The 20267-nt window shown below is 48.4% G+C and overlaps 1 protein-coding gene and 1 pseudogene across 1 annotated transcript in view; one reads left to right on the top strand and one right to left on the bottom strand.

Annotated features, from left to right (window-relative positions):
- Nucleotides 1-6026: 6026 nt before the first annotated feature.
- On the bottom strand, nucleotides 6027-16879 carry LOC126491861 (28S ribosomal protein S9, mitochondrial-like; annotated as a pseudogene).
- Nucleotides 7089-20267, top strand: part of Upk3a (uroplakin 3A) — an 18115-nt gene continuing 4936 nt past the window's right edge. The window contains exons 1-3 of the mRNA XM_050127983.1: nucleotides 7089-7202; nucleotides 17733-18753; nucleotides 19451-19606. Coding sequence (XP_049983940.1) covers nucleotides 18702-18753; nucleotides 19451-19606 — 208 coding nt within the window. The 5' untranslated portion in view covers nucleotides 7089-7202; nucleotides 17733-18701. The remainder of the gene's footprint in view (nucleotides 7203-17732; nucleotides 18754-19450; nucleotides 19607-20267) is intronic.

Genomic DNA, 20267 nt, shown 5'->3' with positions numbered 1-20267 from the left:
TGTCTGCCCCGCGACCCAGCCATTCTGCTCGCAGGTGCACAGAGACGATTGAAATGTGCGCGGCAGTGTCACTAGTAACACCTCAAGGAGAAACGCGTCCATTCGTGGGCAGGCAAATGGGCCAACCGACTGCAGCTTTGTCACCTGGCAGTGCTGCCCTACTCAGGCACAAGAAGGAACAAACTGTTAATGCCGTGTAACAAAATGAATGAATCGCCAAACGATTTTGCTGAGTGTAAGAAGCCAGGCTCAGGCCGAAGGAGAGCTTGCTGTGTGGTTCTATTTACATGTAATTATGGAAAGTGCAACCTCGGGGCTGGAGAGATGGCTCAGTGGTTAAGAGCACTGGCTGCTCTTCCAGAGGTCCTAAGTTCAAGTCCCAGCAACCACATGATAGCTCACACCTATCTGTAATGAGATCTGGTGCCCTCTTCTGGCCCGCAGACAAACATGCAGGCACGACACTGTATTTATAATAAAAAAAATCATGAATCAGAATAAACCTTTCATGAAAGAAAGAAAGAAAGAAAGAAAGAAAGAAAGAAAGAAAGAAAGAAAGAAAAGAGAAACCTCAATCTAACCTGTATCCTCAGAAGCAGACCTGAAACTGTCAGGGTGGAGATGAGCTGGGATGAAGAACGGGGAGAGGATGAGGGATGAAAGTTATGGTTTATGCCTGTAATCCCAGCACTCAGGCTCTGAGGCAGGAGGATTGCCATGAGTTTGAGGCCAGCTAGCAGATAAACTCAGACAGACAGACAGACAGACAGACACACACACACGAGTTGTGAGCTACCTGGCATGGTGCTGGAAACCAAACTCAGGTCTTCTGCAAGAGCAGCCTATGCTCGTAACCACTGAACCATCCCTGCCAGGGCTTCAGCTTACTCTTAAAACTGTGCTTTTGATTTTTCTCAGGGAGGAAAGACTGGCTCGCAACACTCTTTCTAACAGCATAGAGGCCAGTGGCTGAGAAAAGGTCCACCCAGTTCTTTGGGACCCGGGTTCATGATGGCATCAGTTGCTCAGCTCTACATGGTGGCCTGGTTGTAGAGCAAGCAGACGAGATGGAAGAGGCAGAGGATTTTGGGCCAGGCTCTGAACTTGGGCTCTTATACTTGCAGCAAGGAAGCATTTTACCCACGAATCACTTCTCCGGCCCCAAATTAAACTCTCTCTAAGGTTGAGTTGGTATAAGGACACCTGGGTCAAAGTCATATATATGTTCAGGGGTCGGGGAGATGGTTTAGCTGGTGATGGCATTTGTCAAGCAAACTCTGAGTTCAACCCTGAAACCCACATGGAGGTGGAAAAGGAGAACAGACTCCACAAACTTATCTTCTAACTTCTATATGTGTACCGTGATGTGGACATGCTTGCATACACACTCACAATTTAAAAACCTTTTAATTATATGTTAAACTGGTGTCATGGCACAAGCCTTTAATCCCAGAACTTCTGAAGTGGAGCAGTTATTGTAAGGTCATTCTTGACTACAAGGCCAACATTAGCTACATAAGACCTTGTATTAAAAAAAAAAAAACTAGAAAGCTCCCGGGCATAGTGGTGCACCCCTTTAATCCTGTGTGCATAAACAATGGATCTCTGAGTTTGAGGCCAACCTGGTCTATGTAGCAAATTCAAGGACAGTCAGGTCCGTGTAATGAGGACCCTGTCTCAAAACAAAAAAAAACCCCAGAAAACAAAGGATATGTTTGTGATAGTGGGTGTAAATTGTCAGCACTACAGAATCTAGAATAAGCTGGAAGTTGAGCCTCTTGGCATGGCTGTGGGGCACCATCTTGTGTTAACTGAAGGAGGAGAGCCCATTTTAATTGTGGGTTGTCGCTTTCTCTGGGAAAGGGATTCCGGGACATATAAAATGGAGACAGCGAGCGGAGCATAGCATGCATGTGTCCACTCCTGTCTCATACTGAGGATGCGGAAGTGATGTAGCCAGTTGCTTCAAGCTCCCACTGCCTTGATGTTCCCATCGTGACGGACTCGTACCTTGAGCTGTGAGCTCAAATAAGTCCTTCCTTAAGTTACGTTTGTCCGGGCATTTTAGCACAGCAGCAAGAAGGAAACTTAAGATAACGATAATTTTTCTATCGCAAAGCTTTCTTTTTCTAGTTCTGATAGAACTTGGGCCGATCACCCTGGTGCACACGGTCACCCCTCCGTGGCCGCAGAGCCCACGAGCGCCGCCAGAGGGCGCTTGACACCTGCGCTGGGTGCGGGCGACGCAGGGACACGCTGGTCAGGGAATTGCTGCCCACGGGCCTGCAGTTCCTAGAAAGCCTCCCGCACCTTGCACCCTGCTCTTCTCACCCCACCATAGCACAAGCAATTCCCTCAGCCAAGAACATTGACCTTCCTTGAGGCATCCTGACTCCAGGAAGTCTTCCAGGTCTTCCAGTCTTTCATTGCTGCACTGGCGTTCATTGCTATCTTCTGGGGAACAGTGGTCAAAGAGTCACAGGTTGGAAATAAGATTGTATCACTCACCAGCCTGGAATGGTCCTCAGGGGATACCTCTGAGGGCCAGAGTGTTTTACAGCACTCTGATCCCTCTTGGCGGAGCCTTGCCTGTCAACCTTCACCTCGTCATGTGCCCACCCCAGGCTGCCTTGACCAACAGTCCCAGAAAAGGAGCCCTCCAGGCCTGCTCTAACAGGACCTTGGTGTCAAACCTTGGCCTTGCTTATATTATTTTTCAGAGGGTCCTTCCTCCTACTGAGGCTCTGCCTGCTGGGATGGAACGTTCACTTGAGAAACAGGTTCTTGAGCAATAACAAGGCTCAGAAGTGTCTGAAAAGGAACACCTGCACGACTAGGTGGCTTCCTGTCGTCTCTAGAAGAACCCATCTCTCAAGTTTGGGTTTGAAGGTGCTATGGTTCTCAGTCGTAGGTCAGTGGTGGGCTTCCGCTCACACATGCGCAGTGAGGCTCAAGCCGAGCGTGAGATTGGATTCACAGGCCAGCTTCAGTTCTCCACGGCTGTGTGACGTAGGTAAATGGTAAAAACCTAGCTGTGCCAAAATTCCCAGGGCTTATGGCTCAGGTAAAGGTTAGATGTAGGCCCAAACTTTTCCCTTGGAACCACAAGCCATCACCACATGCCCAGGGAGACGGGAGAGGGAGGACAAAGTCGGCACGGACCTGGGATGGCCGTGGACTCTGAGAACTATGGGTAGTAATGGCCTAGGCTGTCCTTGCCTGTTCCTAGACGGACAACACCCGGGGGTACGAAGAGGGTCTGTCCTCTTATCCTAGAGAGGACCCTGCCCAGGAGTCAGAGTTCAGTCCCTTTCCCTAGGACATAGGTGAGCCAAATGACCACTGGTAACAGGGCTGGGCCTTGGGTTTGGCTTCTCACAGTCTTGGATCTAGACTGTGGCCCCTCTGCCCTGAGCCATGGCTGGTTCTCCCAGACTGCCCCATTCCTTGCCCAAATTTTGAAAGGTTTTGTCATCGTTTTTACACACGCACATACACACACACGCACACACCACATGCATGCACACACGCACACATGCGTGAGTATGTGCACTGGGCGCGGGTTCCCTTGGAGCTGCAGTCACTGGCGGTTGTGAGCCACCAGACTAGGGTACTGAGAACCAAACCTGGATCCTCTGCAAGAGCAGCACACTGTCTTAACCTGAGTCATCTTTCCAGCCCCCAAATTCTGACAGTGTGAGTGGCCCCAAATTCATGAGTTGAAGCCTCACCCCAGTGTGACTGTTATTGGGGAGGGGACCCCTGGGAAAATCACTAAGGTTAGAGGAGGTCAAAGGGCGGGTGCTCAGATCAGTGCCCTTGTGTGGTAGAGATGACTAGGAACCTTTTGTTTTGAATGTCCCCTCCTGTCCCAAGTGTCCCATACGTGGACAGGATGAGGAGGTGTGTGGCACACGCTTAGAATTCCAGCTGCTGGGAGAGCAGAAGAAGCAGAGTGGAAGCTTCAGGGCCAGCCTGGGCTACTTAGCAAGACCCTTGTCTTAGAATGAAAAGTAAGAGGGCTGGGGATGATGAAGCTGGGTGGTAGATTGCTTGCCTAGAAAGTGTGTAGTCCAGGGTCCCTGCCCAAGCAGCAGGATTGTGCGGAGTTGGAGTCTACTCTGGGCTACTTAGTGAATCCCACACTCGTCTGGGCTATAGAGACACCCACACCACAACCAAAGAAAGTAGAACTGGGTGTGGTGGAACATGCCTTCAGCACCCAGGAGGCAGAGTCAGGTAACCTCTGAAGTCAGGTCTAGTCTGGTCTATATATTGAGTTCAGGGTCAAGATTACACAGTGAGACCTTGTCTATATAAAAAGAAGAAGGAAGAGGAGGGGGAGGAGGAAGAGGAGAAGGAGAAGGAGGAGGAAAGGAGAAGAAGGAGGAGAAGAAAAGAAGAAGAAATAAAGAAAAGAAAAAGAAAAAAAAGGAAATTGGAAAGTTTGGAAATTAAGAAAAAAAAAAAAAAAGAAAAGAAAAGGGTTCTTGTAGCCCAGCCCCCCAGAGCTAAGCACTGCCATCTGCAGGTGTTTTATTTCTGAGTCAATTCCCTACTGGCTACTGTACCAAATGTTATATGACTAGTGGTTTAAAATAACACAACCTGATCCTCTCCCTTCTGCAGGTCAGAAGGCAGATCTGTTCAGTAGATGAAAGTTGGGCCTTGGTAGGGCTGGTTCGTTGAGGAGTTTCTGGGGGAAGATCCCTGTCTGAGGCATGTCTGTACCTCCAAAGTCCTTTCCACGCACTCTGGATTTGGGGGAGACATGCGGCTCTGAGGATGGGGGCTGCTTTTGCTCAGCTTTTCAGAAGTTTCTTTTCTCCGGTTGCAGCTTGTTTTCCTTGTGTTCTGGCCGTGGTCCTGCTTGGCTTGAGACTTTTTTTTTTTTTTTTTTTTTTTACCTAGTTCTGTGCCTCCAATGGCCTCCAGGCTGGACCCCCAGCCTGAATTCTTGTGGACGAAACATCATTGCTGTCTCCTGGGAACTCCACATGCAAGGCCTCACCCTATCCCTACTCACCCTTCCCCTATCACTAGGCATCCTCGACCCTACTCCCACCACCCAGTCTCCCCTGAGTTCCCCAATTCCATTTCTTCCCTAGCTTCCCCCCAGCTTCCTTGCTCTTTCTTTCCTGGGTTCTTTTGTACTCACATTTCTTGGGAGGTTCTCTGAAGAGTTTCCGGTCTGGGGTGAGTGAGATGGCTCAACAGGTGTCTGCTGCCAAACCGGATGACCTGAGTTCAATCCCTGGGGCCCATAGGTGAGGGGCGAGAACTGAGTCTCAGTGGTTGTCACCTCACCGTCACACTTGAGCTGTGGTGTGTGTGCACCCAGATATATACACCCATATATATATATACATACATACATATATATAAGCATAGTTAAAAAGCATGGCAAATAGAGTTCTGGGCTGCCCTACTTCTTTTGCTTTGCCTTCCCTCCTGGACCCTCCATTCAGCAGACCCCTGTTCTAGGTTCCCCACCGAGGGAGGAATATCATTCAAATAGTCCACTTTTTTGTTGTTGTTGTTGTTGCTGTTTTTGGTTTTTCGAGATAGGGTTTCTCTGTGTAACAGCCCTGTCTGTCCTGGAACACGATTTGTAGACCAGATTCTCCTCAAACTCACAGAGACCCGCTTGCCTCTGCCTCCCAAGTGCTGGTTTTAAAGGCGGCCATCACTGCCCAGCTCACAGTCCTAACGTTTTGTGATCACCCCGAGCAGTTTGGTGCCAGGACATGAGGCCTGAAGTGGATCCAGATGCCACCAGCCTCTCAGAGTTAACCTGAGTGACTCGCCAGTCTCTCTCCGAGGTGACAGGACACCAGATGTGCTGGTCCTGATGGACACGCACCCCATAAGAAGGCCCAGAGCTGAGAATGACCCGGAACTGAAGCAGGGGCCATTATGCTATCCACTCAGGTTGAGTTACACCACCCTCAGGGACCTTCCTGCCTTGCCACCAAGGTGGCAAGCCCAGATGATATCCCGGGGACTTATTCCTCCCCTGTTGTGGCTTTACACATATTTGTGTGATTATGTGATACATGACACCTCTGGTACAGTATCCTGAGGGCTGGCTCTCTATAGTAATTGCTAGGATAACAGCACACAGAAGGGCACTTCCTACATACAAGCACAGTGATACTTTTGTTTTCTTTCTTTTTTTTTTACGAAGCTAACATTATTTTTATTATTTTTAATGATAATCACATAAGAACAGCACTTAAAAATAAAAATAGTTATGACTCAAACTAAAAACAATGTCTAAACGTGCTGCCTGCCCCTGGTCAGTGTACACGAACGTGCTCTACCACGAAGCAGGCATGTAGACACAGGTGCTCCTTGCTTGCCTGTGAAAGTCTTAGTTAGCGCTTCTTCCAGGTGAACTTCCTTCTGGCACCCTCCTGGCCTGGCTTCTTCCGATCTCTGATCCACGGGTCAGGAGTAAGTAGTCCAGCTGATCTCATCCACTCTATCTCGTCCTCGGTGATGAAGCTGCAGAAAGCGCCGGCCACTGCCAAACGTACGGCTCCCGCATGCGCTGATCTCCCACACCCCCGGAGACGGTGCAGGTTGCATTGTGTTTCTCCAGCCGGTCCAGGAAGTGGAAAGGGAACACCAGCTGTTCTCTGTCCTGTGTGACGGGAAAGGGAAGCCGGTAATCAACTCCGTTCACAGGGATCTTCCCACTTCCGTGCCTGTGGCGCTCTTCCTCCCGCCTTCGCTGGCGCTGAAGGCCGTGCCTCGCTCGTCACGCTGCACGGCTCCATCACCTGCTTCTTTGATTGGACGGTTAGACTTTTGCGGACCGTCTGCATGAATTCTTCCTCGGCAGGACGATACGGCAATGTCAATAACTTTTCCAGCAGCTGAATGAAGTGCACATAATCTTGATCTGACAGTTTCCCCACTAACAGTTCTTCTAGTTCCTTCTTAATCAGCCATCTGTTACCTATCAGGTCTTTGGTCTCAGTTTTCTCTGAAAGTGGACTTCTGTGCGTTTCTAGCTGGAGGACCTTTCCACACACTTCATGCATTAATGAATAGTATGATTGGTCGACAGTGTAGAAGAGAAAATTAAATGGACGGCCATCTTTTCCCCACTGGATTGCTCTTTGCTTTGGAAAAATTTGTTCAGGATGCTTCATTATTGGCCTGGCTTGCTTCTCAAACAAACCACTTGGAAAAAGGTAAGCAATAGCTCTGTCAATATTCTCTTCGGTAAAAGTTTCCGGGTCTTCTCCCATCATGTTGGCTACGTGTCTCTTCCCTATGTTGAAGTCTTCAATCTGCTTTGTAATAAAATCCTCTGTCTATGATTCCTGTCTTGAGGCTTGGACATTCTTCTTTGTGGTTACAACTGTGGTAGGGATTAGCTTTAATAGCTATATCACGGTCGGTGTGGTGTAAAGTCAGAGGTGGTTCAGAATTAGTGCTCTTATGCAAGAAGCTTCAGAACTTGCCGCCTTCCACCATGTGAAGATTCAGTGAGGAAAGCATCGTCTAAAATACCCTCATTAGACATCCAATCTCCAGAAACCTTGATCGAGGACTTGCCAGGCCTCGGAACTTATTCTAACTTGTTCCAAGTGTATTTCAACAAATTTCTATGTTGCTTCACCCATCCTGTGTGGTCTCTATGAAATCTTCAGACTAAAAGAAAGTGGTTTTGTTTTCTAAACTTACTCTTTGAGGGACTGGAGAGATGGCTCGGGAGTTCAGAGAACCTGGGGCGAGTTTCCCGCACTCACATGGTTTATAGTCATTCATAACTCCAGTCCCAGGGGATCTGCTGGACTTTTTTTTACTTCCATGGGCACCAGATACACATGTGGTCTGCATACAAACATGCAGACAAAACACTTTAACACATAAACACACACACATACATATGTGTGTGTTTGAGACAGGGATCTCTCTATGTGGTTCTGGCTGTCCTGGAACTTGCTCTGTAGGCCAGCCTGGCCTCGAACTCAGGAGGCCTGCCTCTGCTTCCTGAGTGCTGGGATAAAAGGCGTGCACCACTACCACCCAACTCTACTTTTCATTTGTTTGTTTTAAGTTACTTGTATGTGTATGTGCTCATCAGTGCAGGTGCCCTCGGGGGCATCAGATCTTCTCTGGCTACAGTTACAGGCAGTTGTGAGCTGCCCCATGTGGGTGCTGGGAACTGAACTCCATTGCTCTGCAAGAAAGGAGTACCATCCTCTAACCACTGAGCAACCTCTCTAGCCCAACTCCTTCATCTGAATTAGGGTTGCTTGCATGAGTATGGGATTATAGGCATGCACCGTCCTGCCCCACACATTATAAATTCAGCAGACCTCAAAGGAGACATGATGGTCATTTTAAAATAAGGACATTGTGCAGGAAAGTGTGGGGACTTGCCCGAGGTCATTTATACATTCAGATGCCCCGTGCACAAGGGCCCTTGTAAACCAGTCTGAGAAGACTTTAAGAGTTATAAGGGTATAGATGTTTGGCTGAGGACAAGGACATGAACTGGAGCTGGCATGGTATTCTGACATCAGGAAGTAACTTCTCAGGGTTGCAACAGAAAGGATCAAGTCAGAGCTGCTGTCTTGCACCTGAGCTGAGTGGATGGCAAGAGGGTCTGGGAGAAACCAAGGGAATGAAGGGGCAAGAACAAAGTTCTAAGCCCTCCTGCTAAAGTCCTACTGGTTGGTTAGACAGCGTCTTCCCTCTGGGCCTCAGTTTCTCCACCAAACCACTATGGAGACAGTGGATCTAGAGATTCATGGAACCCCCTTGCAGACAGCCATGAAGTGACCCAGATGGACAGGGTGGGAGCAATAGTCAAAGCACACAGAGTTCTGGGGACTCCCCCCTCCCCCAACCATATTCTCTTTCCAGCTTGCCTAAGAACTTCTAAAACAGCCTTTGGGGATGGGAGTGCACAAAACCAAGCTGCAGCCTGGCACCAGATGCAGGCTCTCAAGAGTTTAAGGAGGTCACTGGGCACCAAATACAGGATTTCAAGAATCTGGGGAGGTCAACCAGGTACCAGATACAAGCTCTCAAGATTCTAGGGCGTTCACTGTGGCATTTAGCCCAGTGAGGCCAGGGTGAGGCTCGTCGTCAGTCAGATTGTCTCATGGGGTTTCTGCAAGCTGCTCCCTAGAGCCTGCATTCATGCTCTTTCCCCCCAAAACTATAACTGTTATTTATGTATATATCACTACAACCTTCAATTCTCTTTTTTTTTATCTCAAAGCAAATTTTAATTATTTTTTCAATCGAAGAATTTTTTTTAAATATTTATTTATTTATTTATTATGTATACCATATTCTGTCTGTATGTCTGAAGGCCAGAAGAGGGTGCTAGACCTCTTTACAGATGGTTGTGAGCCACCATGTGGTTGCTGGGAATTGAACTCCAGACCTTTGGAAGAGCAGGCAATGCTCTTAACCACTGAGCCAACTCTCCAGCCCTCGAAGAATTTTTTATACAATATATTTTGACCCTACTTTTCTCCTCCTCCAACTCCTCCTAGCTCCTCTCAACCTCCCCACCCACCCAATTCTGTACCCCCTCTCTCTTTAAAAAAACAAAACCCAGAAACATCCACAGAACTCCTACAAAAGCACAAACACAGAAGCTAAAATATACAAGCAAAAGACCAATAAGACAAAAAAACGCCCAAATGATGCAAAATGCCCTCAAAACCACCCCTGAGTTAAATTTATGTTAGCCAACGACTCCTGGGTGTGGGGCCTCCCCGGAAGTGTGCTTAATATACTCAGTGACACTCCACCAGAGAAAACTAGGTTTTCCCTTGCTCGGTGATATCAATTGCACTTAGCATTTTGGTTAGGGGTGAGACCCTGCGTCCAGTTCCCCCTCTCAGTGTGGAGCCACATCTGCCTTGGACCTGTGCTGGCCCTGTGCACGCGGCCATAGTGTCCGTGAGTTCATATGTCCATCAGTTGCATTCATTCTTCTGGCTCCGACCCACTAGGGTGGGCCCAGGATGTGGGGCCTGTGGGAACCTGGTGATGAGATTTAGTGGGAGATAGGAGGACAAGGGAGAGATCAGGAAAGGGTTTCCAGACCTCACAGATGACAGACAGACAGAGCCGCGTCTGCTGCAGACTTCATTCCAGTTGTTGACAAACCAGTTTTGCCCTACTGACCCAGAAAAGCTAAGCTTTCTGCTGTGCTGTAGTCAAGCCTGCTGGTCCCGCCCACATGCCCTCTGGATTGTCATGTAGGCTTCTCCAGGGCTCTGGTGAATCTGACATAGCTCAGCTCTCGGTGCCCAGCGTGGGATGGGGCAGCAGGCAGCCCAGCGACATGTTGCCTAAAGTCAGGTTGTCAATCAGTGAATCGACCTGTGGCTGTCACTCAGGAAGCTGCCTCCAGGGACTGCCCCCGGCATGAGAATCAGATCCTGACCCAGATGGACACTGTCAGGAACAAGAAATCGCTGACCTCTGACCTCCCTCCTGACTTCAGGTCCTCTCCTGAAGGTCTTGAACCCCACTCCCTGGATCTGTAATTACCCCAGTCCTCTCTCAGTTGGCAGATTCCAGTTCCACCCTCTGACTCCTCCAGCCAGACCTGGATCCTCTAGATATCCATTCCCTTGTTTTGACCCTACATCTAAGCATCAGTGGTGACCTGTTAGCGTAACCTTCAAAATACACTTACAAACTCTCCTCCCTTCTGCTCCAGGGTCAGTCTGTGCCAATGTCCTATGGGTCCTTCCAGGGTACCTTGTCTGGCATGACCTGAGATGAACTTGACACCCACAAAGAGCTATTTTCCCTTCTCAGCTATGTACACCGATTTGAAAGTCTATTTATAATTTTTTATGTGCATTCCATGTTTGCCCTACATGTATGTCTATGTGAGGGAGTCGGGGGTCATTGGGACTTGAGTGGCAGACAGTTGTGAGCTGCCATGTAGGTGCTGGGAATTGAACCCGGGTCCTCTGGACGGGCAGCCAGTGCTATAACTGCTGAGCCACCTCTCCAGCCCCTTTAAAAGCATATTCACTCATCTAGTATTAATAAGCTTACATACATATGGGGCTGGAGAGATGGCTCAGAGGTTAAGAGCATTGCCTGCTCTTCCAAAGGTCCTGAGTTCAATTCCCAGCAACCACATGGTGGCTCACAACCATCTATAATGAGGTCTGGTGCCCTCTTCTGGCCTTCAGGTATACACAGAGACAGAATAATAAATAAATAAATAAATAAATAAATAAATAAATAAATAAATATAAAAAAAATAAGCTTACATACCCCACAGGACATGGGGTCACTGTCACAAGCCCCTATCTCTACCCTTAGTGGGGTTTTGCTCTTGGATGTGACTCACCAGGAGCTGTGTGGGACAGTAATGCCCCCTCTAGGTGATGCTGACTCTCTTGCGGCAGACAACAGAACGTGGGTCCTTTGTAAGAGCTGTATGTGTTCTTAAGTGCTGAGCTGTCAGACAGATTATGAATATATTATGAAGGTTGAGCCCCAGGAGAGATGGGATTGTTTAGAGCCACTTGGAGATGCTCGGAGCAGGGGCAAGATGTGTGGCCATCAGAAGCCTGGGACTTTGGGTTTCTTCTTTTGGGTTGTAAGAAACAAACCATTATAGCCCATTTTTCCACATGAGGTACAGTGAGATCAGAGAAGCAGGAGGCACCGGACCCCTGTCTTCTGTTGCTGGCTCCGCACGTCTAGAAGCTCTGTAGTTATTCTAGGGTTCAAAGTCTCAGGCAATGGGCTCTGTAACTGAGCCCATGATAAGAAAAAGCGCAAATGTTGAGCCTCATCATATGCATTACGTAAGGCTTTGTGTGCTGAACCAATAGGATGGGGTCGCTGGGGAGGGGGCAATGCTAGACACTCCCTGAAGAACTTAGCCAGTGTGGAATCCAAGCGGGAAGGGAAACACATCAGGGATATAAGTACCAGTTCTACTCCAAAGGGACCCACCAGCTATTTTTGCCATTTCGATTTTCCTATTATGAGTCTCCAGTACACTTATTACAAAGTGAGGACTCCCGTTTCCCACAGTGTCTTTCTGCTTTCTTAGAAGGATGGAATCCCATAGCCTCCACGTCACCAGGGTCAGAGACTAACACTGAAAGCCTTGTCCACCATTGCCGGCAGTCTCCCTAGCCTGTAAAACCCACGAGGCAGGTTTGTCTGGCCTCTTGGGAAAGCAGTTCAGGGGCAAGAATTTCTACCCCACAATCTGCCAACGTTGAACTTGAAAGAGGCCTGCACAGGGCTGGGCTGTTCTTCACCTTTCTTGGCACTGAACTTCCTGATGCCCCCATACTGGCCCTGGAGGCCAGGGTTCAGGAAGCAGTTGACTGCGTTCTGGTACACAAACCCAGATCACGAGTTCAATGAAGTTCAGCCACTTTCAGCCAGGCTCTGGCTGAAAAGGGAAAATTGGACTGAACTTCTGATCCTCCTGTCTCCAACTCCTGCCAGATTTATATCAGGCTGCTAGGTAAGCATGCTGTCAGAAGTTCAAGGCCATCCTCCATTACACACAGAAGTTTTTCTGTATTTTCTGTAATTTGAGGCCAGCCTGCTACTTGAGACCTGGGATTTGTCAGAAAAAAAGAAAAGAAAAGAAAAAAGAAAAAGCCAGAGAGAGAGAGAGAGAGAGAGAGAGAGAGAGAGAGAGAGAGAGAGAGAGAGAGAGAAGGGCTTTACTCTTCTCAGTTTCCATCAGGGTGGAANAGAGAGAGAGAAAGCAGGAGGCAGGGGAGACAGAGACAGGGGGATCTCTATGAACTCAAGATCACACAGTGAAGCCGGGCAGTGGTGGCGCACATCTTTAATCCCAGCACTCGGGAGGCAGAGGCAGGAGGATCTCTGTGAGTTCGAGGCCAGCCTGGTCTACAAGAGCTAGTGCCAGGACAGGCTCCAAAGCTACAGAGAAACCCTGTCTCGAAAAACTAAACAAAAAAAAACAAAAAACAAAAACAAACAAACAAAAAAAAGATCACACAGTGAGTTCTAGGCTACATAGTGAAACTCTCTCAAATGAAAACCACAATAAACCAAGATATTATTAACTTGCAAAAAGCTTTTGAAATGTTTACATGGGGCCTTGGCCACCACAGGGACATGGTCACTATCAAGGCTGGTTCTTTGTCTTTTGCGATGTCTTCATTAGTCCCCCTTCCTTTGAAATCAGCACCAGTCACCCCCAAGGGAACTGGTTGACATCATTCTTCGTGAATCTCTCAGCCAAGTTCCAAAGCCAGCAGGCTTTAAAGTGGAGACCTGACTACAAACACAAGGAGATTTTGTTTTATTTATCTTGCTGAGCATGTTTGGGCCCTTGGGGATTATTATTTAAACATTTCCCCCTTAATCAGACAAAGGAGGAGATGAGAAGATGTTGTGTTTGTTTTTCTCATAGGAAACAGCAGGGCCTGGAGAAGTCATGGGATTGCAGGCCCGCTCTCTCTCACCAGCGGCTGCACCAGTGACATCAATCCCCAGGACCCCCAGGAAAAACCCAGGTGCACAAACAATCACAAAGTCAGAAAAGCCAGCCAGTAAAAACTCTTGCAGGAAACCCCGCAAGACTTTCTGGCTGCCTGGAATAAATTGTCTACCCAGCCAATCAGAGCCCAGGGGTGTCCGACCCCACCCCATTCACAGAGGGGAACCGATTCCTAGAGAGGGGACAGTTCAGAACAACCTCCAGCACCCCCTGTTTTTCGTATTGCTGGAAGTGAACCCAGAGTCTCACGCGCGCTAGACAAGTGCTCTGTCCCTGAGCCACGTGCCCGGCCCTTCCCCCACATTTTTACACTGAAAAATGTCAAGCCTGTAGGAATGCTCTGTGCAAACTCATTTCCATTTACAACTGTTGACAAGACGCACACTTCCTTCACCCTTCATCTGCTCTCTCTTCCTGTCTGACTCAGGACGCTTCACCCTCGCTCCCGCCCCAGCCCCGCCCCCCAGCCTGCATTGCCTTTTGCACAACCGCATCACCATTATAAAAATTGAACTTCTTTAAAAGAATAAAGAAAAATTATTTTTCCTAGGCTTGGTGATGTACACCTTTAATCTCAGCACTCTAGGGGCAGAAGCAGGTGGATCTCTCTGAGTTCCAGGTCAACCTGGTCCACATCACAAGTTCCAGGACAGCCAAAGTTACTTCGTGAGATCCTGTCTTAAACTTTTTTCTTTCTTTCTTTCTTTCTTTCTTTCTTTCTTTCTTTCTTTCTTTCTTTCTTTCTTTCTTTCTTTCTTTCGGATAAGAGGTATAAAGGTATATATATGTGTGTGTGTGTGTGTGTGTGTGTGTATGTGTGTGTGTGTGTGTGTGTGTGTGTGTGTGCCACAGTAGTCTCGTGGGAGACAATTCTCTCCTTTTACTGTTACCAGATTTGGGGACACAGACTGTACCCCAACAAGTCAGATTCAATCCTCTGTCAGTGATAAGGCATTTAAAGCTGCCCAATTAACATCAAAAGACAGAAAATGATATTTATTCTACATGACGGTGGTGGGTAGAGGGACAAAGAGATTCAGGGGTTCCAGGTTTATCTTAGGGGCCCTGATGAGAGGTTCAGGGCTATACAGCTAAGCAGTGTGGGTCAAGCTATGGCCCCACACACCACTGATCCAACACTGTCTCTTCTCTAGGGTAGGCTGACAAGTTATGAACGTCTGTCCTGGAGAGAAATGTCTCCTCTGGTCAGCCCAGGCTTTGAGTTTTCTCTCCTCCCAAAGTGAGATTCCTGACACAATTCTAGTGTCTTGGGATCCACTGTTCCTATAGTCCTACAGCCAAAGTGAAGGACCCCCGCCTCGATTTAGAATATCTGCATCCTCTCGGGTGGTGGTGGCGTGGTGGCGGTACACGCCTTTAGTCCCAGCACTCTGAGGCAGGCGGATCTCTGTGAGTTCAAGACCAGCCTGGTCTACAGAGGAAGTTCTAGTACAGTCAGGGCTATATAGAGAAACCCTGTCTCAAAAATAAATAAATAAATAAATAAATAAATAAATAAATAAATAAATAAATAAAATATAAATAAATAAAAAAATAAAAGCAATCAATCAGAAAGACCTGCATCCCTGGCAGATATAGATCCTGGAAATCAGACCCCGGGTTGTCAGACTTAGCAGCAAGCCCCTTTACCCCCTACTCAAGCCAACTCACTGGTCCAGAGATTTAATGTCTGTGCACTATTGCTATTTAATATGCATCACATGCTACTAGTTGCCCTTATTACAGAGATTATAACAGTGTGTGCTATGCGACACTCCATGTGTGCATCTGTGTGGCACCAGGGGCAGAACCCGGGTCTTGTGCCTGTTAGCCAAAGTGCTCTACCACTGAGCTGCAGTCCCAGCCCCTGGACCAGGAGACTCAGGCAACTCAGGCTGGCCTCGAACTTGAGATTCTCCTCACTTCTCCTAAGTGCTGGGACTACAGGCTCGTGCCGCTGTGCCTGGATAGGTTGCTTGATTTTAGATGAATAAGTTGGAAGTTTGTTAAATGTAAACTCTGTAGGAGCTACATGCCCTTAGTCCCCTTGAGCTGGCCTCAGTTCTCAGTCTCTGTTTGAATTTGTCTTTTCTCTCTCATGACGCTGACATTTGTAAAGCAGTATGGCTGGTTGTTCGGCAGACAGGCCTCAGTTTGTGTTTGTTTGATTCCTGCCAAGTAGACCCAGGTGAAACTTTGGGGGCAGGACACTGCATAGGTGCCTTTGGCTGCTCTAAGTCCAGGAAACACGTGCTGTCTGTCTGTTCAGGGATGCCTGGCCAGGTCACTGCATTAAGCTAGTATCTCTAGATCTCTGTACAGAATCAGTACTGACTCAAGGACTTGTATTTTATCAGATGGGCTAAATGTAAAATATTACCACCTCTGTTTATTTTGTGCTCAAAGTTCCTCAGATCGGGTGACGGGTGCCTCTTCAAGCCGGTCTAGACTGGCTCCTTTGACATGTGTTCACCATTCTTTAGCAGATTTCAAAAGTCCAGCTTCTCTTGCTTGCCCATCCTAGCCTGGAGTCAGCCCTTCTCCAGGGTCCAGGAGACCTTTGCCAGGAAGTAGATTTTTAGAATGTAAGCATTTTACCTTTGCTGGGATGTGGGAGGGTAGGAGTGGGAAAATAGCTAGGCTCTTTAAGTGGTCAGAAAAGGTAAAAACAAAACAAAATCAAAAATACCAACATTTTGATTATTTATTTGTGTGTGTATGTGTGTTGTAAGCATGTGCATGTGTGTTTTAGTGTGCATGTGTTTGTACATGTGTGTTTGTATGTACATGTGTGTTTGGGTGTATGTGTTTGCATGTGCATATATGTTTGTGCATACGTGTGTTCATGTGTGTTTGTGTGCTTGCATGTGCATGTGGGTTTAATTGTATGCTTGCATGTGCATGTGTGTTTAGGTCTGTTTGCATGTGCATGTATGTTTGTGCATGTGTGTGTTCATGTGTGCTTGTGTGCTTGCATGTGCATGTAGGTTTAGTTGTATGTTTGCATGTGCATGTGTGTTTGTGTGTGCATACGTGTTTAGGTCTGTTTGCATGTGCATGTATGTTTGTGTGTGCTTGTGTGTTTGCATATGTATGTGTGTTTCAGTATATGTGTTTGCATGTGCATGAATGTTTGTGTGTGCTTGTGTGTTTGCATGTGCAGGCCAGAGGTCAGCATCAGGTGTTTTCCTCTATATACTGTATTTTTTTGAGATAGTCTCTCACTGAAAGTCAGGCTCATCTTGAGAAGACTACGTAGTCAGAGAATCCCAGGGCTCCTTCTGTCTCTGCCTCCTTGGCACTGGAATTCTAGCTGTGCCACTGTGCCTGGTTTCTCACCTGGGTGCCGGTGATTTGAACTCCGGTCCTCATGCTTACAAGTCAAGCACTTTACCAGCGGGCCTATATTCCTTGTATTCCTTGTCCTATCTTGCTCTATAGAGTTCTTTCTCTATCCCAAAACATCCTTGTTCTCTAGCAAGCACAACTTCAGGCTAGGGTACCACAGAATTTGCCCTCCCCTCCCCACCAGCAACAAGTAAGGTCCTGGGTTCTAGCTCAGGAATTGTATCCTTAGAGGTTTTTCCAAGAAGGGCCTGAGATAGTTGCTTGCACCTTTGCTCAGATCCGGATTCCACACAGATGAACGTGTTATCCATTCCACACTTTATTAATTTGCTGGTCCTGCACCCATGCTTGTTGATCTGTATGCCTTACATATAAAACTGATTTAAGATGCACTTGGAGTTGTGCACAGATTCCTGACCCTGGAGGGAACTGGTTAATTTAGGTGAAGACCCCATCCTTTCTCTCTTCTTTTTTTCAAGCGCTGATCATTTATCTGTTCCTCTTAAAGACTTACTTTGGCTGGACTCAGAAATAGAAGCTCTCAGCGAGGACAGCCCACGTCTCATGGCAATCTGTTTCTGGGGTTTTTCTTTGATTTCCTTCATTCTCTTGGCCAAAAGTTTAGCACATTCTGCAGCCTCCTCCTTGTTTTCCTTAGTGTGTTGTTACGTTGGTGTTTGTGTTGCAGGGTGTGTGGGTAATAAGATGCTGGTCTGCGTACTTTGGTGCTGAGTCTCTTACCCTCTTCGTTTAAGGGCTTCCAGACAACATGTTGGTGGACATCATTTTCTTTAGAGAGACCAGTGTTGGCAGATTTTTGCTAGCTCTTTTGGGTCCCAAGAGCAGAAGCACTGTAGTCTCTCTCTCTCTTTTACAGGAACATTCAGATTGACATCCGTCCACAAGGCATCCTGTGAACACACTTGTGCTTCCTCTCTCCCTTTCTCCTTGGCTCACAACAAGAATACTCCATCCTCAACAGCAGGAGCTCTCTGCCATGGGTCAAAACTCTTCGCTTCACAGGAAAACCTTGCTTCTTGTTCCCACCACAGACTGGGAGCCACTATTCACCCAGGGCATCAGCCCTCTTTCTGGGACTATGTGTTTCTCATTGTCAACAAGTTCTGACAACAGTGGCTAGGAAGACTGTTCAGCTTCATCTAGACAGACCCATCAGCTGAAGAGGCGCCAAGAAAAAGAGTGGGGTTTCTTCTCTCCCTCGTCCTTCAGTTCTGCTGGGGGAGGGGGGACAACCCAGGGTCCTACTTGGTCTAGGCAAGCATCTACCACTGAGTTGCACTCCAATCCACCATCACTATTGTCCACTGATTCTCAGGAAGCAGTGAGGAGTTAAAGGCTCTATTCCAATCATTTGAAGCAGCCCTTGTCTCTCTGGACCTGTCTTGCATGGTCTGAGAACAGAAAAGAACTATCATCCAGGACTTAATTTTTTCACGAGTGATAATTTTACCAGCATCTGGCACATAGTATGAGCTCATGCTTGTCGAAATTAGTGCCTCTACTTTACAGTGTTGAAACTGAGGTTCCGAAAATGAGGATGTCTCAGACCACTGTGAAAGCATCAGCTCAGCTTCAGCACGCAGTAGGAGTTTTGGGGAAGGGGCAGGGATAGTCCAGAGCTTTTTGGTTGAAGGTCCCCAAAACAGCACTGGAGGGAGGAGCCCAGGGCATATGCAAATACAACACTGAGAGCCTTCGAGTTGTCCTGCTCCAGAGGGGCGGGGCGTGCCCTGCTGTTGCTGGTGACAGGTGCTCAGGGTTGTGCAGGGCAAGGAGTGGCTCTGCAGGTTGAAGTGCTGTTGTTCGCTGAGGCTCATCTCGGGCAATGCTCCTGCTCTGGGCCCTGCTGGCCCTCGGATGCCTGCGGTGTGGCTGGAGTAAGTGGGGGATGAGAACACCATGACGCGTCCAGGGAGGGCCAAGAGGAGTGAGCGGAGACATGGAGTGGCACTAGGAAACTTATTTAGGAGGTCTAGGATTCCAGCAATAGGGACATAGGTATTAGCTTCCATGGGCCGGCCTCAACCCCCTGAGGGGTGTTGCCAGAGAACATTATACTGCAGTGAGCAGACCCAGTCCTGTGGCTACCCCTGGACTGGGGGAGAAGGGACAAGTCACTGCAGCGGGAGGGATGGCCCATCTTGGAATAGCGTTAGAGGGAGCCTGCAGGGGTTGAATCTGAGAGTAGACATGGAAGAGCCCTGAACTTCTGGACCTCACTGTTTTTCCTGAGAGACTGGACCACTGGGGTCACCAAGGGTCCTAGAGGGAGGAAAATGGATGCAGTTTGCATGTTACAGTGGAGGGTTCAAATGAAGAATTGGTGGGGTGGAGAGGAAAAGGTCCTGGGACAGAGAGACTTTATAGAGGCAGACAGAGGGCAGCTGGGTGGGTAGGGATGTGGGGTAGGATGTGCAGGGTGGGCACAGCAGCACTGATTATCTCCGAGAGAAGTTCGTGAATTGGCCCATCAGGAAGGCCAAGCTCAGGGCAGGACACACAGTAAGTGCTCAGATATGCCTGTGCCCAAGTATGTGCCCAGAGGTCAGCTCCAACCCTCATTGCCTTCACCAGCTGTGAACCTCCAGCCCCAACTGGCCAGCGTGACTTTTGCCACCAATAACCCCACCCTCACCACCGTGGCCTTGGAGAAACCTCTGTGTCTGTTTGATAGCTCGGAGCCACTCAGCGGTACTTACAACGTTTACCTCTATGCCATGGTAGACTCAGGTAAGGAAGCTGTTTCCCTCTCAAAGGGTCCTTGACAGTCCACAGGGAGGAGGAGGGAGCTGGGTGATGGGACAATGCACACCTGGGGAGGTCTAGGACCCCTTTGTTCATCACTGCCCATGCATACACTGACACCACTGGGGCTGTGCCCCAGACCTGCACTTGTGCTGGCATCCAGGCTAGTGGGGGAGACATCAAATTCTGAGTACCTGCCTAGCTAGCACCCGCTGCCCCGCCCACTTTAGAGTTGATGTCTGCAAGCAGCATGCTGGGCATTATGGCAGAACAGGGGATCAAGGCAAGAGTGTTGGGGGTCCTTCTCTGGGGTTCCTACAACTGCATTGCGATCTCACTGACTTTTTTTTTTTTAATTGAGAAAAGGAAAAAAAAAAGTTTCCGCCTCCTCCCAGCCTCCCATTTCCCTCCCCCTCCTCCCACCCTTCTCCCTTCCCCCCACTCCTCTCCCCCTCCCCCCACTCCTCTCCCCCTCCCTCTCCAATCCAAAGAGCAGTCAGGGTTCCCTGCCCTGTGGAAAGTCCAAGGTCCTCCCCCCTCCGTCCATGTCTAGGAAGGTGAACATCCAAACTGGCTAGGCTCCCACCAAGCCGGAACATGAAATAGGATCAAAACCCCGTGCCATTGTCCTTGGCTTCTCATCAGC

Source organism: Alexandromys fortis, unplaced genomic scaffold, assembly GCF_014885135.2.
Source record: "Alexandromys fortis isolate MF-2015 unplaced genomic scaffold, M_Fortis_MF-2015_v1.1 scaffold_28, whole genome shotgun sequence".
NCBI lineage: Eukaryota > Metazoa > Chordata > Mammalia > Rodentia > Cricetidae > Alexandromys > Alexandromys fortis.
This window is presented reverse-complemented; position numbering and strand designations above follow the sequence as displayed.